The sequence below is a fragment of the Artemia sp. Qi Xiang Cuo genome, chromosome 1 (assembly GCF_049724085.1).
Source record: "Artemia sp. Qi Xiang Cuo chromosome 1, ASM4972408v1, whole genome shotgun sequence".
Taxonomy (NCBI): Eukaryota; Metazoa; Arthropoda; class Branchiopoda; order Anostraca; family Artemiidae; genus Artemia; species Artemia sp. Qi Xiang Cuo.
Genome location: NC_142794.1, coordinates 55,392,010 through 55,413,704, shown reverse-complemented (window position 1 = coordinate 55,413,704; position 21,695 = coordinate 55,392,010). Strand labels below are relative to the sequence as shown.

Sequence of the window (21,695 nt, the reverse complement as noted above, 5' to 3'; positions counted from 1 at the left end):
TTTAGCAAAGGTCTTCTCCTTGTATGGTATACCAGATAAATACATTAAAGCAATAAGTGCTATGTACGAGAATAACACTATTGCGGTTAAAGTAGGATATGAGGTTGGCAGCTGGTTTTTATTAAATCAGGAGTTAAGCAGGGTTGTGTTTTATCCCACAATATATAGGATCATTTTGATGGACTTTGTCTTAAGGGGCACATGAAAGGCAATGGGAGACCACGGAATCAAATGGACAGGAAAAGCTCTCCTGGATCCCCGAGAGCTGATTTTTATCCCCCTCCCCCCCCCAAAAAAAAAACAATACCCCCCACAGAATATTCCCCCCCCTGCGGAGAATTCTCCCTATTTTCCCCTTGGATAATTCTGGATGTTTAATAAAAGGGAAATCGACATTTCTACTCTCCTGTTTAAGTCAGGGATAATCGTATTGCACTAGGTAGGTACAGGTTTATTCATAAATCTGTTTCGTAGCACTTGCTAAATTACACAGATTTTTACAAACTCAAAAAAAAAAAAGGGTAAAAACATCAGCTTTTTACCCTTTGTTTTACACTACCTATAGTAAAGACCCATAAGGGTTCAATGTACTAATTTATCCATTAATGTTTCCCCAGAAACGCTTCATGTTGAAGGGGTGGTCGAATAAGCTTTGGAGGGGGCTAAGTCAATTGGAAATGAAAGTTCCAGTACCCTTTTCTAAGATTCAGCCTGCTTTTCAACGAATTACTATCAAATGAGTTGTTACTGTCAACAGTGTCTAAAAGAGATTCTTATTCTAGTTTAACAGCCCTTGTGTTCCAGCAGTTGTTTTGAAAGAATCTCCGGATAAATACAGAATTAGCTCTAAGGGGGAGACCAGAGTTTATATAATTAGCAGTATGATCATTCTCTATCTCACCCATTATAAAAACCCAGACCGGGGTACGAGTGCTCCGGAGAACGTTTTTGCAGATATAAGCATAAGCCAAGTCAGATCTTTTCACGGGCAGACAAGTCAGATTTCTATTGGACGCAAAACTTGGCTTCAACGTTGAAACACTAATTTTGAAGACACTAATTTTAAATTAATTTATTCCAAAACCTACATGAAAACCAGTAGTTAGTAGTGTAATATTATTATTAGATGTTTTTAGGAATTAAAAATAGGTTTCGAAGTCTCAAGTTGGTTTCAAAGGCATTTTGAGTTTGTTTCTGCCAAAATACGTGTTCCAGGGTAATTGGACCGCTGATGGCAGATCAAATGAGAGGAGCTGTTTGTACGCGCCGATATAAATATATATATATATATATATATATATATATATATATATATATATATATATATATATATATATATATATATATATATATATATATATATATATATATATATATATATATATATATATATATATATATATATATATATATATATATATATATATATATATATATATATATATATATATATATATATATATATATATATATATATATATATATATATATATATATATATATATATATATATATATATATATATATATATATATATATATATATACTACGAAAACTTTACGAAAAAGAAAGTTTTTTTTAAAGAAAAGTAAAGGCCATATTAAACTTAAGATCAGTAGAAACAGAAGCCTAAAATAACTCAAACTCAAAACGACCAGAAATTATTATTAAAGAATGAAAAAGGAAAAGAGAATAATTGGTATGGCGGTAACACTGCATATAAATTTATATGAATGTATATATAGTGGGCTGTAATAATGCAAAAGGTAAATATAACATTGGTTTAAGAAAATAAACATCACGACGTGAAAAAAAAAATGATAAACCATCCAGTGGCGGAGCCACAGGGGGGGGGCAAGGGGGGCAATCCTTTATGAGTCTAAAGTGGTGTAATTTACCTAATTAAAGCAATTTAGTCTAAATTAAACTTGCTTCTACCTTAAATTAATCGTCTAAACCTGTTTTGCGCCCCCCCCCCTAAAAAAATCCTGGACCCACCCCTGAAACCTACACGCCGATTCCACCAGTTATTAGAAGAAGAAAAAATTCCTTTTTTTCACACATTTCATCGACACCCCCGCCCCCTTTTTTTTATAAAATCCTACGTAGGCCGATCAGTTGAGTCCACTGTATGTAAATTATAGATTAAGTCATAATTTGTATATTAATTAATTCATAACTGTTAGATGGGACACTTGCAAACCTCTTGACTGGCTCACCAAGTTTTTTTCTGCTTTTGCAATTACGATAATGCACTTGGTAAACAATTCTAAGTAATTGATGAAAGTAGACTAACCCGTCAATGCAAAAATAACCAGGAGGAGCTTTTTGTTCGCACCGAGAACGAAGACAAGAAATGATCTGCGATAAGCTTACTGTCTATAAACTGTGGGGGAGACAATGGGAGGGTGGAGGTAGAAATTGATACATAATCCTCTGAGCCGTATCCAGGACTTTTTTTGGTGGGGGGGGGGGCGTCGGAATAGGCACGACCACCTGAATCAGAATCAAAGTCTGAAGGAGTGGAACTAGATTTGCAAGCAAGTCCTGTTGAAGACAGCTTAATGACTTTGAAAGTGACTGAATGTTCGGCTCTTATGATCTAGTGCTCAGTTAATCAAATCATCGAAGTGTTACAAACCAATTGTTTAATTGTATTCGGTACTTTTATTCATAAATGAAAAATAAAATGTATATGGTATGAGGAATGCAGCTGAATACGGCTATTTAGATATGGAAGGCTGTTAGGGTAATATTCCTTATGTTTAAACGTAGAAACAAAAGACTAATATGATTTTACTCCAAAATAATGGTAATTTTAATTTTTTTATTATTTTTTTTTTACAAAATGGATGTCCGAAATCAGGCACTGTCCTAAATCAATTGCTGAGGTATTAGTCTAGGCACAACATTACTAAAGGAAAAAACGACAGTTAATTAAATTGATGAGACTGTAGATGAAGGGGAATTACCTTTTTTGAGCACAGGAAAATCGGGATCATTAACAAATTTCATTAAAAGCTGAAAGTAATGCTTAGAAAGAAATGCTCAACTGGTCTTGTAGCTACAAGGTCACTCTAAAACACCGATTTTACCCCGTATTTCCTAGGGAGTACCTAATTTTACCAATTTTACCTAATTTTATTAATTTTACTTGCCGAGTTTTTATTTAACTGTAATTTTACAACACTAGCCTGAGATCAACACAGCAACGCACGCTCCTCCTCCATATCAATCTATTCAAAGCCTCCCTCAAAGTTCTTACTCTATTCAAAGTTCCCACTACCTTTAAATCTTTTTTTATGACATCATCCCACCCTCGACGAGGACAACCTGCTTTCCCTTTAGCCCTAGACGGTTGGCCAAAGAGGACAATCTTTGCCAATCTGTCATCCTTCATCCGCAGAACGAGCTCTAGTCATCTCAACCTTTCTTTCATTATAGCCTTAGGAAGAGGGGATTGAACCACATTTTTCGTCCAACCTACTATTGGAAATACGGTTAGTCAGCCGGGTACCCAGAACAATCCATAGGCAATTTCTCTGGAAAACATCTATTAAATCTGCAACCACTTTTTGGAGCGGCCATGCTTCAGAGCCATATTTGACCACTGTCATCACTGTACCTTTCAATATTCTAATCTTGGTTTGCAGACTTATCTTCCTGTTCTTAAAAATTTTTTTTTAACTTTTAAAAAAAAACGCCCTGGGCCTTGGCTATTCTACTTTTAACCATTACCCCCGTAGACATTTTAGACGGGGGGAAACCATTCCCTCCGTAGACAAAGATTTAAGAGAAGAGCAGTGCGGTTTTAGAAAAGGTAGAGGATGTGTCGACCAAATTTTCACTCTTAGGCTAGTAATTGAGAAGTGCCTGAGTTTTCAAACACCTTTGGTCCTCAGTTCTATAGATTATAAGCGAGAGTTCGCTTCTGTTGACAGAAGAGCTTTAGCAAAGGTCTTATACTTGTATGGTATACCAAACAAATACATTAAAGTGATTAGTGCTATGTACGAGAATAACACTGCTGTGGTTAAGGTAGGAAATGAGGTTAGGAGCAGGTTTTGTATTAAATCAGGAGTTAAGCAGGGTTGTGTTCTATCCCCATTTATATGGATCTTTTGATGGACTTTTTCTTAAGAAGCACAGGAAAGGCAATGGGAGGCCACGGAATCAAATGAAGAGGAAAAACTCTCCTGGACTTAGAATGAACTTTAGAGGTTTTGTGAGTTCAGGATGCTAGCATAGGTTTGAAAATTAATGTTAAGAAGAGAAAGTCACTAAGGCAAGGAATAAGTGAAGATGAAAAGGTAACGTTGGCTAACGAAAAAATTGATAAGGTGGGCAGCTTCACTTACCTTGGTAGTATTATTAGTAAAGACAGTGGGAGCTGTGAATGTCTTAAAAGTAGAATAGCCAAGGCCCAGGGCGTTTTTTTTCTCACAGTTAAAAAAAACTTTTGAATAATAGGAAGATAAGTCTGCAAACCAAGATTAGAATATTGAAAGGTACAGTGATGACAGTGGTCAAATATGGCTCTGAAGCATGGCCGCTCCAAAAAGCGGTGAAAATTTTTTAATGATTATGATTTTCCTTGGCTTAAAAGGTAATTCCCCCTCATCTAGTCTCATCAATTTAATTAACTGTTGTTTTTCCCTTTGGTAATCTTGTGCCTAGAGTAATACCTCAGCAATTGATTTCGGACAGTGCCTGATTTCGGACATCCATTTTGTAAAAAAGAAAATAAATAAAAAAATAATAATTAATTTAAATTTACTATTATTTGGGAGCAAAATTATATTTGTCATTTTTTTCTACGTTTAATCCTAAGAAATGTTACCCTAACAGCCTTGCATATCTAAATAGCCGTATTCAGCTACATTCCTCACACCATATATATTTTATTGTTCATTTATGAATAAAAGTACCGAATGCAATTAAAAAATTGATTTGTAACACTTTGATGACTATGATTAACTTACCACTAGATCATAAAAGCCGAACATTCAGTCACTTTCAAAGTAATTAAAACTGTCTTCAGCAGGATTTACTTGCAAATGTAGCTCCGCTCCTTCAGACTTTTATTCTTATTCAGGTGACCGTGCCTATTCCAAAGCCCTCCCTCCACCAACAAAAGTCTTGGATACGGCCCAGAGGATTATGTATCAATTTCTACCTCCACCCTCCCATTGTTTCTCCCTTAGAGCTAATTCTGTATTTATCCAAAGATTCATTCAAAACAACTGCTGGAACACAAGGGCTGTTAAACTAGAATAAGAATCTCTTTTAGACACTGTTGACAGTAACAACTCATTTGGTTGCAATTCATTGAAAAGCAAGCTGAATCTTAGGAAAGGGCAATGGAACTTTCAATTTCCAATTGTCTGAGCCCCCTCTTAAGCTTATTCAACCACTCCTTCCATATGAAGCGTTTCTGGGGAAAAATTAATGGATAAATTAGTACATAGAACCCTTATGGGTCTTTACTATAGGTAGTGTAAAACAAAGGGTAAAAAGCTGATGTTTTTACCCTTTTTTTTTTTTTTGTTTTTGTTTTTGAGTTTGTAAAAATCTGTGTAATTTAGCAAGTGCTACAAAACAGATTTATGAATAAACCTGTACCTACCTAGTGCAATACGATTACCCCTGACTTAAACAGAAGAGCAGAAATGTTGATTTCCCTTTTATTAAACATCCAGAATTATCCAAGGGGAAAATAGGGAGAATTCTAACAAATACGTCTGAATGCTGGTTCAGTTAAAAAACGTGAATGAAAATTCTGATGATCAGTAGATAAGCTGGTACTAAAACAAATTCATAGAACCAAAAATTATGATTTTTCTATTTTCTTTTTTTTTTATCACATAAACAGGAAAAAGCAAATTTACCTTTCAAGAAGAACAATCATTTTCTCCTCTACCATTCCTCCAAGAATTCTAAACTTCTTAAGGTTACAAACATGACTTTTTTCATATTTACCAAATGTAATTCGTTGAACAATTGCAGGTTTTTCGATTTTCAGTGTTATGAACTGAGGCGGGACATTTGAATCTGAAGACCATCTTGATGTTTGGTCATGGGCCTTATCTTGAAGTATATTACTTAAAAAGAAATATGAATCAACCAAAAAATAAGGAAAATAATATGATTACACGCAAGCAACACATACCTGCCAAAATTGATGTAGAGGGGACTCAATCTTAGAGAAACTTATGATTGAGGGCTAAATTTGGCAGACTTTCCAGGTGATTCTGTTTGCATCTATCTTCTGCATTTTATACAAAACTTCGAAACTACAAAAACCTTACCCACTATTTTATAGCATAAAAGATTGAGCAAGATTTGAGACCTTAAGTGAAACTAGAGTTTAATTTTTTGTTCAACTTTTTTTAGCCCCCAATAATACTTCCCTGTCCATGAGACCTGAAAAATATACTATTGTTTTTTTATATGGTCCCAACTTTTCAACTGTTCTACTCGTGGTCTTACAATCTATCTAAACCTGTAACATAACAATCTATCTCAACCTGAGCAATATGTCTCCTAGTTTCTTTGTTTTTATCTGGTCACTTATTATAAAAATACAGCTGTACAAACTTGGAAAGGGGTTAATTTGATAGGAAAACTACAGTTCTACTTCCTGTATTTTATGGTCAAAAGTGATTAGGAGAAAACTGATCCCTCTCGTTGGCCTGTATTTCCCCAGGCACCCCTGTAGCACCAAATGGCATTGAATAGAAATCCACAATAGTAATTTTACTCAGAATATTGAAAGATCCAAAACATTGCCATCCAGTGTAAACAACAAACGGGCAGGATCAGAAGCAAGGCCACAAAATATGTAAGGTCCCTGTAGAGAACATGGGGATTTTGCACCTCATTTAAACTGTAATCATTCAAAGAACTGGGATCTACATGATTGATTAAAGAAAGAAATTTGTCGGCTCTCTAACATCCTCCCCCTTTCACCATCAAACTTTAAGCAGGAAGATGGACATACTGAAGCTTGCTTGAAGTAAAAACATGCTAAGAGTTTTCTACTGTATTATTCGAGGCAAAAAAAATTGATCTATGGTGTCTCTTACCCCTCCCCTCGAAGTTTCAAGATTTTAATAGAAAGTTGCCTGTCATACCCAACATCCCTTTTAACTTTCTCTAAAAGTTTTAGCTCAATATCCTTAGCTGCTACTGAGCTATTGTAGATGTAACATTTTGAAAACTTGGATACATATACTCTCTTTTGATTTAGTTAAACATCCCCTGAAGGTTTTAACTTAATATCCTTAAATGTTCTTGGTATATTGAATTGAAAACCTTGATGAAAACAGTGACCTTTGATTTATTTCAGCATACCTGTCAATACTTTCTGATATTTTCAACTCGATACCATAAAAGTTCCTAAAATATAGCAGATGCACTATATCTGAATACAGAAAGTGTCTTTTGATTTAGTTCAATATTCCCTGAAAGTTTCAACATAATACCTTTAGCATTCCTAATATACTGCAGATATACTCTTTTGACAACACAGATACATAGTGTCTTTTGATTTGTTCAACATCCCCCTCAGCCTTCCCTGAAAGTTGAGGATACTTTACAAGATATATTTGAAACTAAATTTAATAATTATAACATTGAAAGATAAAAAATTACCATTAAATAGAATCTTAAATCTTGAATTGTTGAGACTTCCAGTAATTATTATCATTATATGATAAACACTCAGTTCATTACTTCTTTCTAGTCATCTTGATTATTATAGGGTAAGGGCACCAATAATTTGACTGTGCAATTTTAGAACCACTGTCAAAATTTTCTTTCAAAACAGGATAACTCTGCTTAGTTGTGAGTTGAAACCAGTGGCGAATCCAGGGGGCCAGGGGGCGCCCCCCTAACATAGTCTCAAGTAGTGTAATTTACTTAATTAACGCAAGTTTGTGTTAATTGAACTTGCCTCTAATGCAAGTTTATCCGATCAACCTATTTTGCCCCCCCCCAAAGAAAAAAATCCTGGATCTGCCCTTGCTTAGAACATCATCTCTTGAAGCCTTCATTATATTTAGACAATGCAAAACGTGGACACTATATCTGATACACTTAGATAAGAAAAAAATATTCAATTCAATCAGTTTCCTGTTTTCAACATAAAATGAGCTACCAACAATTTTTTAACTATATAACGTTCAAATCTACTCCATGCATCTACTCCAATGCATCAAAATACATCTGATCTTCTCTAAAATGTAGCCACATTGGCTTTTTCTTGATAAAATCAAATTAAAATGGCAGCTAATATTATATTGACAAAACTATTTTTCCAAGTGTTGAAAATTCTTGTCTGATGTAGTGGAATACAAGGCCAACTAAAAATTTTCCTTCAGCCAAATTCAAAGGTAGATATTGGCTTCCATCATGAGATTCTTTTTTCTTCTTTTTTTGAGAATATCTTGTAGTAACCTTGTTGAAATTTTTGACAGACAGAAACATGCCCTGTCAAAATATAGGTGACTTTGTTGAAACTTCACTGAACATGTAAAAAAGATGAGAAACAATTGGTGTTGAAATCCAAGGGTCCTATGACAAAAACAGTTGTCGAATTTACTGGTACTTTCTCAACAATGTTTCGATTTTGATGATTATTATGTCTAATAGGCATGTCAAATGTATAAGGATCTGCCCACAAGCAATCCACAAGTATTTCAACACATGTTGAATGGGGTTCCAACTAGTGTTGAAAACAGGTAACTTTTTTCTTCTGTCAAATTTGTAGGTTAAAACAATACAATTTCAGAAAATTGGGGTTTTGTATCCTTTTTTTCATAAAACTTCAAACTTCTAATCATACAGTAAGATTCCTAGATGTTTTTCTACATACAGAAACCCTTTTCAAACCAAGTCTTTAAGTTAGGCCTTCCAAAGTAGAAAAAGCAGTTTTTTTTATAAAAACTGTTGAATCATTGGTGCCTTTACCCTAGTGTTTTATTTCTCACAAATGTTTTGAAAAATTGAAGCACACTGCTAAAGATACAAGTAGTTTTCAATACAATGCAAATGATGCAATATACTTCAGAAAATTAATGGTTACAAGGGAGGCAGTAACCAAACTCCTGTGTATATAATTATATATTCATTTCCGTTTTTGCTTATTTTAAGATTTAATTATTCATCTATATCATTACCTTTACATTTGATGTGATTGTTTCTTTTAATTTCTGTTTGTTTTGGGTTTCAACTATTCTCTGACAATAATTGCTGATTGTCTTTCAATATTGCCCTTTACTTTTCTTTGAAAAACTTATTTTGGAAGTTTTTTTTTAATTAATTAAAAAATATCCAGTTTCCAAAAGATAACACAAGAAAATTTTTGTAAGCTAGATGGACTGAGTGCAATAGTTACATATGAAAACGCAGAATAAATTTTGGTATTTGGCTAAAGGGAGAGGATTTAGAATGAACTTCCTCTAAAAATTTCTGATAATATTTAAGTATTAGAAAACATAACTAGAGTATTAGATGTTACCTTTATTCTAATTTACCAACAAAACACCTAATATAAGACCATTAGAAAAAAAAGCTTAGTTTAATGAATCCACTGATTTTAGCTAAATTCTAAAACATCACTGATTAAGGTTAAGTGATCTGATACAACCCAATTAAAACAATAATCATTACTACAATACCTTTTGATATTGTATTTTTTATGGTACAGAAAATACCTTACTAGAATTGGTGCTGATCAATATGTGAGGTTTTTTAAGGTAAAAATTATTTTTTCACAAATGGTGCAATGTTCTGTCCAGTGAGTTTTTTTTTTCAATAAATATTTATTCTCTCAGATGATCCAACATACCCAACACCTGTTTTTAATCTCTTTTTGGTAGTCTGAAAACTCAAACCATCTTGATCAAATAATCCTTCTGTGACTGACATTTGTCTAACCCCTATTATATACAGAGACAACAGATCTTCCTATTTTGCCTTTGTATGAGCACATTATGAATAGGCTAAGGAGTCCTGTGATATGTTTCTTTGTCCTGGGTGAAAATATGAACTTTCTGTGCTATTTCAAAATCATGTTCATGTGGCAACATCTAAAAAATCAAGTGATAATATTCTCCATGCATATTTTTTCTTACCTTAGACCTTAGTTCCTCCTGTGCCTCCAGAGCCACCCAGGGCATCCATAAAAAGCCTCCAGTCATCTCAGAGGTGTGCTGCAGCTAGTAAGTATTCCCATTTGGGCTGTAGGGATGCATGTATGTTCAACAAATATATTTTTTCTACTAGCTTTCATGTGAAGTCTCTCTCTATCTCTGTACATCTTTTCTTTCCTTAAATATCTACAAGTTATAGGAGTTACCATCTTAGCTAAAATTGTTTTCTCATTTCTTGTTAAAACCTTTTGAATAAAGAATTTATTTTACAGAAATCTTCCATCATGCTTCCATCCTATACCTTCTAGCAGAAGGATTAAAAAACAAACAATTGTTTTCTCTGTGTATAAGGCTGTTCTTCTTAATACCCTTTGTGTCAAGTCTCGCTCTTCCTTTCTCTTTGTATCCTTTCTTTCTGTCTCCTTTGTCTCATGACATACTTTATTGCTCAGTTGTTGAAGGATAATGTTGGAAGTACCAATGCACCATGCTTAAAGGGTGTTTCAAGTCCCTGAAGTACCATGGTTGAAGGCCACACAACCAGCAAGTAGGCTAGAAACTGTGTTCAACAGCACCTCAAGCTAGCATTCACATAACTGACATATGCAAGCAGTGGTAAGAATCTTTCAAAACATGAAGTGGTGTCAAGCCTCCTTGCACTAATTTTGAAAAAACAACATTATATCTTAATTTTTAGTTGTCAGTTTCTTTTTCTCTGGTTTAGTTTTGAAAATGCAAGTCCTGTTATTTGAGTAGAATTTTAAGCCACATGAATAGGGTTTTCTCTAAATTTAGGAAATGTATTTGGAGATTTTTTTAAACCTCAGAAATTGGGATTGAGCTAAGTTGTGAAGCTGAAAATACTCTTCTTGTACTTCATTTAAGCAAAGACATATTTTGCAAGATTTCACTTTTATAAAACAAGCATTTTTGAAGGTCATCAAAGAGCAGTGCCCTCCATGGGGAGAAGGATTGGAGCTAGTTACTTAAAAATACCTTTCCAGGATATACTTTAGTTAGTAGATCCATCCCTGAAAGTTTCATTTTTCTAACCAAACCAATTTCAAAGATAGCAAAAACTAGCTTGTCTAGAATTTTATTTCTAAGAGCTATAGAGGATTGTCATGAAGTCAAACAAATTGTACAGGCAGAACTATTTTGGTAAATTTATATGTGGCCCTATAATTTAGATAGGATGAAAGTGAAAACATCATTAGATGCCTTTTTTATGCTCTTTCATAATTCAAGAATTGCTCCCGGGGCTAATTGTATCTTGTGCCCTTAAAGGGGCCCTGATGGTATTTTATATGAATAATGAAAAAGCATTAAAAAAGGCATCAAATGACGTTTTCACTTCCATCCTAGCTAAATTATAAGGCCAACTGCAAATTTACCATGAAATTTACCCACCCCCCTAATGTGCAAATATATACCCTGAATTGGAATATATCCTGAACTTTATACAGCAAAGTTTTGAATTGCAAAATTCAGCACTATTTTTGTAAATGACATACAAAAAACTTGAAATGGTAGGAAAACATTTATATTTCTTGCCTAATAAATGAGGTTTGAATTGTTATAAATAAGTATTTTTTAGATATACAACCTAACCTTAAATGCAACTAGCCCCAGAAGCAATTCTTTAATTATGAAAGAAAAGGTGGTAAAATTCTACTTTAGCTACTTTTGGCTATCTTGGAAAGGGGTTAGGTTAGGATAATTAAACTTTCAGGGATGGGTCTACAGGCTAAAGTATGTCCCAGGATGGTATTTTTGAAGTACCTACCTCTACTCTTTCTCCCTCTAGAGGGTCTGGAAATTTTGCCCCTATATATACTAATTCAGGGTATATATTTGCAAACTAGGAGGGGCTGGTAAAATTCATTACTGATGTAAATGAGAGGTAATTTTAAACTTTAGTCCAATCCCCACCCCTAATGTACAAATATATACCCAGAATTGGTATATATAGGGGTGGGGGTGAAACTCATTTGTAGCAAAAATGATTACTATATCTGGAAAGAGCACAAAAAAAGGCACAGCATGGTATGTTAACAGTATAAATTTAGAATTCTGTAACCTGATAAGGAGACATGTTAAGAAAACAATTCTTACTTTAAAATATGTCTCCTTGTCAGGTGACAGAATTCTAAATTTATACCATGTTAACTTTACTTTTAAGTCAATAATATGAACTGCAACAAATTTAAACATACTTGAGCCTGTAGACTTATCACTGAAAATTTTATTTTCCTAACCTAGGCCTAACCCCTTTCCGGTCAATATCTACCAAATCATATTATTGAGTTAGGAATAAAGTGAATACACCATTCAATGCCTTTTTTTATGCTGATTACAAATATAATAAGCATTTCTATTGGAAATGAATTTCAGCCCCCTCCCCTATTTAGGCTATACCTAACCCTGAATTGGCATATATAGGGGGGGGGGGCTGAAATACATTTCTGATAGAAATGCTTATTATATTCGTAATCAGCATAAAAAAAGGCATCAAATGGTGTATTCACTTTAGTCCTAACTCAATAATATGATTTGGTAGATATTGACCCCTTTCCAAGATAGCCAAAAGTAACTAAAGTAGAATTTTACCAAAAAGGCATCAAATGATATTTTCACTTTTATCCTAGCTAAATTATAGGGCCAACTAGAAATTTACCACTATTTCTACCTTATGGATCTAAGCATCAGGAACAGACAACTACTATAGCCTACCAGTGAACATGCAAGCAGACAAAGAATAAAAAGATGCTTAATCCATATGTACTTGAAGGGTGACTTATCTAGTTAACTAATTGGTCAATATCTACCAAATCATATTATTGAGTTAGGAATAAAGTGAATACACCATTCAATGCCTTTTTTTATGATGATTACAAATATAATAAGAATTTCTCTTGTAAAGTAATTTCCGCCCCCCCCCCCTCTCGCGGATAACCAAAACCAAACCCGTACTGTGCATATATAGGGGGGGGGCAATAATCACGTTACAATATAAATGCTTATTATATTCTTAATAAGCATAAAAAAGGCATTGAATAGTGTATTCACTTTATTCCTAACTCAATAATATGATTTGGTATATATTGACCTGATTATGAATATAATAAGCATTTCTATCGGAAATGAATTTCAGCCCCCCCCTATATAGGCTATACCTAACCTAACCCTGAATTGCCCTATATAGGGGGGGGGCTGAAATTCATTTCCAATAGAAATGCTTATTATAGGCCTATTCGTAATCAGCAAAAAAAAAGGCATTGAATAGTGTATTCACTTTAATCCTAACTCAATAATATGATTTGGTAGATATTAACTGACTAATTATGGGTAACCAGCTTGCAAAACATGGTACTCATACTTATAAGGAGTCAACACTTCCTTAGGTCCTAAGAAAAAAAAAATATATTTGCTAAATGCTGTTTTACCAGACCTAGTGACTGAATTTTAGCTGGTATATACTAACTCGGGTTCGTAAGGTGGAGAATAGCTTGAATAATTCCAAATTGTAACACCAAGCTTCTCTGATTTATTCATTTCTGGTTCTGATTATTTCAAATCTTTTGTTTATTTGCATGTATATGTAGCGCTGTCTCATGAAAATTTTAACGGGACGAGAAATCAGCTAAAAAATAAAACAATCTGCCAGAATCTAACATAATTTGATTTTCACTGAAATTTGATTTTCATAGTTGGATGGATTTCCCAATTATAAAGAGCAAAATAATGCTGCCTAAATAAAGAACAAAGTGGGCTTTATATAAAACCCTGAAGACAAATAGTCTATTTTTAGAGAAGACAGCGGTGAGCTTCGGCATGTCACGGAAAATTTTCGGCGCACCGTCGATTTTTCTCCGGCGGTACGCTACCGGGTGACGCCAATTTTTCACATTAGCGTGGAGTTTCAAATCTGTTAAAAATACCCTGAATGACATATCGTTCAAATTCAAATAAACAGACAAGTCTGTTAAGGCCTTATAGAACTCCAAAATCACCCACGACATAATAACACACATAAATTCGAGGAAAACGCAACACAAGCAACAACACTCAAAATATATAGTATTAAGGTTTTTTTAGACTTTTTAATCTAATGATTTTCAATAAACGGTAGCGCTAACTTCCCTCTGTGCTTTTGTGTTTTCGTGATGCCTGTTATTGTACTCAATAAAACCCAGAAATCACAGCATCATACCTTTTAACTTAGTGTATGAAATAGCTTTTGTTTTATGTGTGCAGTAGAACACAGAAGAAATTCGGACTCAGTTTGTTTGGGGGAAATTGGGGGAAAACAGCATACAACTATTTCCTGGAAATATCTTATAGCATTTATGCTGGAACCAGTTGGACGCCTTAATTAGAACAGGGTTTAAACAGTAGAAGCCGCAATGCATGTAAAAGGAAGTTGGCTAAGCATTCTATGTCCATTGTAATGGAAAGGGGTGTCGCGAGATTCAGCCTTAAATAAGTTATTCTCTTACCGAATAAACTGCTTTTATATTAGTTTGGCTTTTTTATTTTTCATCTATTTTCTCCAAAGTTGAACAGTCAGCAATACAATCAAATAAACAAAATAAGGCCTTGGTTGCAAGAGTTCAAAAATATGTTTTTAACTCTCGGCTGCTTAGAAATATTTTTAGCTTAGAACCGTCGATCTGAGCTAAAGTTTTTTACTACGTTAAAAAAATTGCAAACAAATTAAAAACAGTTGTGGTTCTTTCAGCACTAACTTACGAAGAATTAGTTAAAATCCTTTGTTAAAACATAACATTGTGAGCTGTTTTTATGAAGCAAAAAAAGTTTGCAGAAGAGGACACTTTGAAATTTTTAAAATTCCAAACATCTTTTCGCTTCACAGCATACTGTGGTACATGAAAGATAGAAAGGGATAATCCTTAATTCAAGATTAAAATTAAAAAAAAAACGCTAATTTTGCTGTAAAATATGCCAAAAACTTGACACAGGGATTGAATGACCAAGGAAATGACAAATTACGACTAGTGATCAAGTGTTGTGAGATAGATCTTAAAATTGAAAAATAAGAAAAAAACCAAAATTTTTTTGACTAAAAGTAAGGAGAAAGATTATAATGTAAGAAGAGAAGAAATTATTCCATATATGACTAGGAATATCCCCTCCTCAATCCCTTATTCTTCATGCTAAACTTTTTAATTTTGCAAAAAAGCTTCTTATATGTAATTTAAAAAAATTCAAGCTTTATTGCAAAGAGCAAAGTATTGATTAGAAGACAGTGCCCCTCATATTCGGAATAATTTTTGTTCGTTCCAAGTTTTAACGTTGCTTCTTACTTTCAGTTGAAAAATACAAATCTAATTTCTCATCGTTCTTCAAATAATGCAGGGAGATTCACCTCCCTCTTCATGAAATCCCCCTCGACAAAACATTTCTCCAAGGATAGATCCTGCCGTGTAAATTCCTGCTGGGAAATTCCTTCAAAAATTACATCCTTGCTGAGAATTACTCCAAGAAACTTAATTGGACGATTCTACCTGGAAAATTCTCCCTAGGCTACTGTTATTGGAAAAAAGACTTGTTATTTATTTGGTTTAAGATCATTTTTTAAACCATGCTAGATATTTTTTTCAACATACCAATAGAAATTTTTCCTGGAAAAGAATTTCAAATAGGAATCGTAGTAAATTCCCCAAGCAAAATTGCCCTGGAAATTTCATCCCTGGATACTGCTACTTCCAAGTAAAACTCTCTCCTTAGAAAATCCTTATTATGTAAGAAAAACCATCCCCTCTCGAAAAATGTCTGTTTACTTACTATTAGCATATATATTATATCTGAACAATGAAAAATTCCATAGCTTACAGTTGTTTTCCCAGTGACTGTGTGTCATGTCATCCCCAGAGGCATATTGTTGGATCTTACAACTAATCTTATTGTTGGTTTTAATGTTGTTCTTGTTGTGGATCTTATTGTTGGAACAAAATAAATATTTCAGAATTATAATTTGATTACTCTGGGAAAATAATGGCATGTTAGGAGGGCTGGTTACCCTCCTTTCCTTTTAGTCACTTAAAAGGGCACTAAAACTTTTAATATTTGTTCTCATGAGGCCCCTCCGAATCTTTTAGGAAAATTGGTTCGATAAGATCTCCGCTTGAAAAAAACATCAACGAACAAACACGCATCCGTGATCATTCGTTTAAATATCAAATTACAAAATTCCAGATTTTTGCAGATGGGAACTTAAAACCTTTACAGTAGGGCTCGATGATACATTGCACTTGGTGGTGCGATTTTCATTTTGGTGCCTGGATCTTTCGGCGATGTTTCCTCCCTTTTTTGAAAATCACAAAAATTTTCTCAGGCTGGTAGCTTTTGATGGCCAGCATTGAACTTAATGAATTTTATATTTTCAGAATCAAGACAAAAAGCCAATTTTGTTGTTGTATTTATTGTAATCAATACTCTATCTTTAAGAGTTTCGGTTACTATTTGGTCAAGTCACTCCTTTCTTACAGTTCATTACCACAAATTGTTTGGTAATGTTAACAGATGTATAAAAGCAAAATAAGATAGATAGAGAGAAATTTTTTATTGGTGTGAGCCTCTTCAAACATAAAAACAAACTATGCTGCGAAAAATCAAGATGACTGCTGCAAGTTGGAAAATAAGCTTTTTACAAAATCTTGAGAAATTCTGAGGGGCCCAGATCCCCCTCCTTCCCTTAAATAAACCAGTGCCTACTATGTTTGCCAGCTCTTATTCCCATTTTCTTGCTATAACTCAATATGGATACACTTTTACCAAGTTACTTAGCAAGTTAGCTAGCTTATCACATCGAACTTGACAAATAAGTGCAAAACATAAGGCTAAATATAGACAGACCGGTGGCGCCTGGCGTGCCACCGAAATTATTCTTCACACTGCAGCGTGTATCATTGGTGGCGCGCCGTCGACTGTCTGGGTCCGCTGTGTCTATTATTAATTTTACACACTTTTCCACAAAAGAAGGCTTTCAATGAAAATTAATGGGCTAAATTGAACCAAAGACGAGCAGAAACAGTCAAATAATTATTCAAGCGTAAAATGACCATAAAATGTCGTGCGGCTTCCGCACGACATTTTTTAGGGGAGAAGGGCAGACACCCGAATAGCTGTGGTTGAATAAATAAATTGAATAAATAAGAAAAAAACGAGTTTGTTTCGACTAAAAGTAAGGAGAAAGATTATAATTTAAGAAGAGCAGAAATTATTCCGTATATAACTAGAAATACCCCCTCCTCAATCCCTCATTCTTCATGCTAAAACTTTAATTATTCAAAGAAGCTTCTTACATTTAATTAAAAACAATCAAACTTTATTGCAAAGATCAAAGTATTGATGAGAAGACAGCTCCCCTCATATTCGGAATAACTTTTGTTCGTTCCAAGTTTTAATGTTGCTTCTTACTTTCAGTTGAAAAAAAAAACTAATCTAATTTCTCATCGTTCTTCAAATAATGCTGGGAGATTCACCTCCCTCTTCATGAAATCTCCCTCCACGAAACATTTCTCCGAGGATGGATCCTCCTATGTCAAATCCTGCTGGAAAATTCCTTCAAAAATTACATACTTGCTGAAAATTACTCCAAGAAACTTAATCGGACGATTCTACCTGGATAATTCTCCCTAGGATAATTTTATTGGAAAAAAACTTGTTATTTATTTGGTTTAAGATCATTTTTAAACCATGCTAGATATTTTTTTCCCCATATCATATAAATTTTTCCTGGAAAATAATTTCGTATAGGAATCGTCGCAAATTCCCCAAGCAAAAGTGCCCTTGAAAGTATATCCCTGGATACTGCCATTTCTAAGTAAAACTCTCTCCTTAGAAAATCTTGCTTATGTAAAAAAAAGCCATCCCCTCTCGAAAGATGTCTATGTACATCCCATTAGCATATACTATATGTGAACAATGAAAAAACTCCATAGCTTACAGTTGTTTTCCCAGAGACTGTGTGTCATGTCATCCCCAGAGGCATGTTGTTGGATCTTACGACTAATCTTATTGTTGTTCTTAATGTTGTTCTTGTTGTAAATCTTATTGTTGGAACAAAATAAATATTTCAGAATTATAATTGGATTACTTGGCGAAAATAGTGGCGTGTTAGGAAGGCTGGTTACCCTTCTTTCCTTTTAGTCACTTAAAAGGGCACTCAAACTTTTAATATTTGTTCTAATGAGGCCCCTCCGAATCTTTAAGGACTATTGGTTCGATAAGATCACCACTTAAAAAAAAAAACCAACAACAAACAAACATGCATCCGTGATAATTCGTTTAAAAAACAAATTACAAAATTCCAGATTTTTGCAGATGGGAACTTAAAACCTTTACAGTAGGGCTCGATGATACATTGCACTTGATGGTGCGATTTTCATTTTGGTACCTGGATCTTTCGGGGATGTTTCCTCCCCTTTCGAAAATCACAAAATTTTTCTCAGGCTGGTAGCTTTTGATGGTCAACATTGAACTTAACAAATTTTATATTTTTGGAATCAAGACAAAAAGCCAATTTTGCTGTTGTATTTATTGTAATCAATGCTCTATCTTTTAGAGTTTCGGTTACTGCAAAAAATCTGCGAAAAATCAAGAGGACTGCTGTCAGTTAGAAGATAAGCTCCTTACAAAATCTTGAGAAATTGTGAGAGGCCCAGATTCTCCTCCTTTCCTTAGATAGACCAGTGCCTACTATGTTTTCAAGCTCTTATTCCCATTTTCTTATTACAACCCAATATGGATACACTTTTACCAAGTTGCTGAGCAAGTTAGCTTGCTTATCACATCGCACTTGACAAATCATTGGAAAACATAAGGCTAATTATAGACAGACCGGTGACGCCTTGCGTGCCACCGAAATTATTCTTCACACTGCAGCGTGTATCATTGGTGGCGCGCCGTCGACCAATCGGCGTCTGGGTCCGCTGTGTGTATTATTAATTATACACACTTTTCCACGAAAGAAGCCTTTCAATGAAAATTAATGGGCTACATTGAAGCAAAGATGAGCCGAAATAGTCAAATAATTATTCAAGCGTAAAACGACCATAAAATGTCGTGCGGCACCCGCACGAAATTTTTTTTGGGGGGGAGGGGGGAGGGAGATACCCGAATAGCTGTTGTGGATGGGGAAAGGGGTAGATATTTTAGAATACATTTTTAGGAATAAGATTAATTAATAGTGTTTTTATCGTTGTTTTACGCTTGAATTATTTGACTATTCTGCTAGTCTTTGGTTCAATGTAACCCATTAATTTTCTTTGAAAGGCTTCTATTTTTGAAAAGTTAAAAAAAAAAATAATAAAAAGAGTAGATCCAGACGCCTCAACAAGGTTCAAGGTTCAAGGTTTTATTATTAATATCATATTTACACAACATATTAAATTCACGACAGAGAGAAAACTCGACAGAGTCGGGAACAAAAAACATTCAACACATAGATTTAAATTAATTGGACCTCTACTAATATTCTAGTTATAGAGATATAAACCAAACTTCAATTTTCTATTTCAAACTACTCTTAGAAATAAAATATAAAACAATAGATAACTCACCTTTCCAGACTCCTCAACCCACCAAAAAAATAAATTAAAAAATTCAAAAGAAAATACTAACTTTAATCAACTCATCAACAGGGGAAGAGTGACCAACTCCTCCCCAAACACACCATACAAAAGGAGGCGTCCAGATGTATGTACAAGCACACACACACACATATACCAATATACACATACATATATGTACACATACGTATACATACAGATGTATACGTATACATCTTAACAAATTACATCTTCATTAAGCATTCCTTAACTAATTTTTTAGTGTTGATAGGAGAGCATATAGATTACAATTTTTATCAAACTTATTCCATACTGTAACTAAACTATTTCTTAGTGAAAAACACCATCTCTCGGATTTAACCAGCGGCTGACGGACCATCCACCGCCTGGACTGTCGACATGAATCCACCTCATCCAATAGCTGTACCAGCTCAGATTCATAAAAATACACACGCAATGCCTTCTTACAATACTGAACAATAAACAGAACTGACTGAAAAATTACAAACTGGTTAACTGAAAGGATATTCAATATAACATTTATACTCTGAGTACTTGATTTCTTTGGTAACAAAACAGGAGATGGAACATATTCTTTCAGTACTCATAAGCCTTTATTCTGTTGTCTTTGGAATGACAGTAGGCGGCTCCTAATTGTATTGGAATAAACAAGAAGTTATAAACATAACTTCAGGTGACGCATTATTCCAACTTTTCTGCTGAATTTCAACTGAAGATGGCTAATATGGTGCTTGTATGACATGTTTTCACCGATGATAATTCCTAAGTAACGTACAAAGCTAACGCACTCAATAAGCAAGTTGTTTGAAGCTTCAACTGAATGGAGCCCAGGACAATAATTTGCAGTCTAAAAGTAAATAATAAATTTCGTCTTCTTAAAATTTGCTATCAGACGATTAGACTTAAACCACAACTGAATTCTATCAATTGACTTACATATATTTTGCCGAAGTATCAGATTATGGGGTCCAGAGACACTAGACCCCGTAACATCAGCAAACAACACAGTAAGTCCGAGAGCCTTTGACGACTCACCCAAGTCATTGATATAAATAAAAAAAAACAAGGGGCCATGTACAGATCCTTGATGGACTCCAACGTTGTTCGACTGCTGCACTGTTCTTGATGTGTAGTCACCGTCGGCGACGAATTGTGTCCGGTCATGTAAGTACGACATAATGAAAGAGCAGGCTCGTCCTATGATCCCATAATGATGCCGTTTATGTTCCAAAATACGATGGGAAATCGTGTCTAATGTTTTTTTTATGTAAAAAAAAACACAGTTGCTGGAATAGCACCTTTATCTAAAACGTCATGAATAAACTGAGTAACAACTAAAACTCCATGTTGGGTAGAATGCCTTCTCCTGAAGCCAAATTGTGACATGAGAAAGAAATTAATCTTCCCTAGAAACGAAACCAGACGATTATATAAACAACGTTCAATAAGTCTAGGAAAAGCCGATAAAATAGAAATTGGACGATAATTATTTGGATCTTTTGAATCACCTCCCTTATGTAACGCAACTATTCTAGCAGCTTTAAAGCAATCAGGGAATTTTCCGTACTTAAAACAAAGGTTAATAGTAAGAGCAAAGCACTCCGCAGTTTCCGGGATAATCGTCTTCAGTAAATTTGCGCTAGATCCAACCGGCCCTTCTGGCTTTCCGTTTTTCCAAAGCCTGGAAATAACCAATAATTCTGAAGCCAATACAGGAGAAAGAAATATTGATAGGCCATTTGATGGATGCAAATATTTCTTGAAATCGGTATCTACAGCTGACTACAATAAAGTTTATGATACTGAAGTAATTTCACCAATAGTAGCAAAGCTGTGGTCAAGTGCTGTAATGACTTCTTTTTTTCACTTTCACAGTTGTCCCATCTGTTGCTGTCATTTCTTCGGGGATTTCATTTTGTTTCGT

The 21,695-nt window shown here is 34.3% G+C and overlaps 1 protein-coding gene across 3 annotated transcripts in view; it reads right to left on the bottom strand.

The window, feature by feature from the left end:
* Nucleotides 1–13,760, bottom strand: part of muskelin (muskelin 1) — a 190,692-nt gene extending 176,932 nt beyond the window's left edge. For 2 of the 3 annotated variants that reach the window (XM_089095659.1, XM_089095670.1), the window contains exons 1-2: nt 13,639–13,760; nt 5,889–6,101 (exon numbers count right to left, since the gene is read on the bottom strand). In XM_089095659.1, coding sequence (XP_088951785.1) covers nt 5,889–6,101; nt 13,639–13,709 — 284 coding nt within the window. In that variant the 5' untranslated portion in view covers nt 13,710–13,760. Of the gene's footprint in view, nt 1–5,888; nt 6,102–12,887; nt 12,969–13,638 lie in introns of those variants that run through there. The other variant, XM_089095674.1, reaches the window with a different exon arrangement.
* Nucleotides 13,761–21,695: the final 7,935 nt, after the last annotated feature.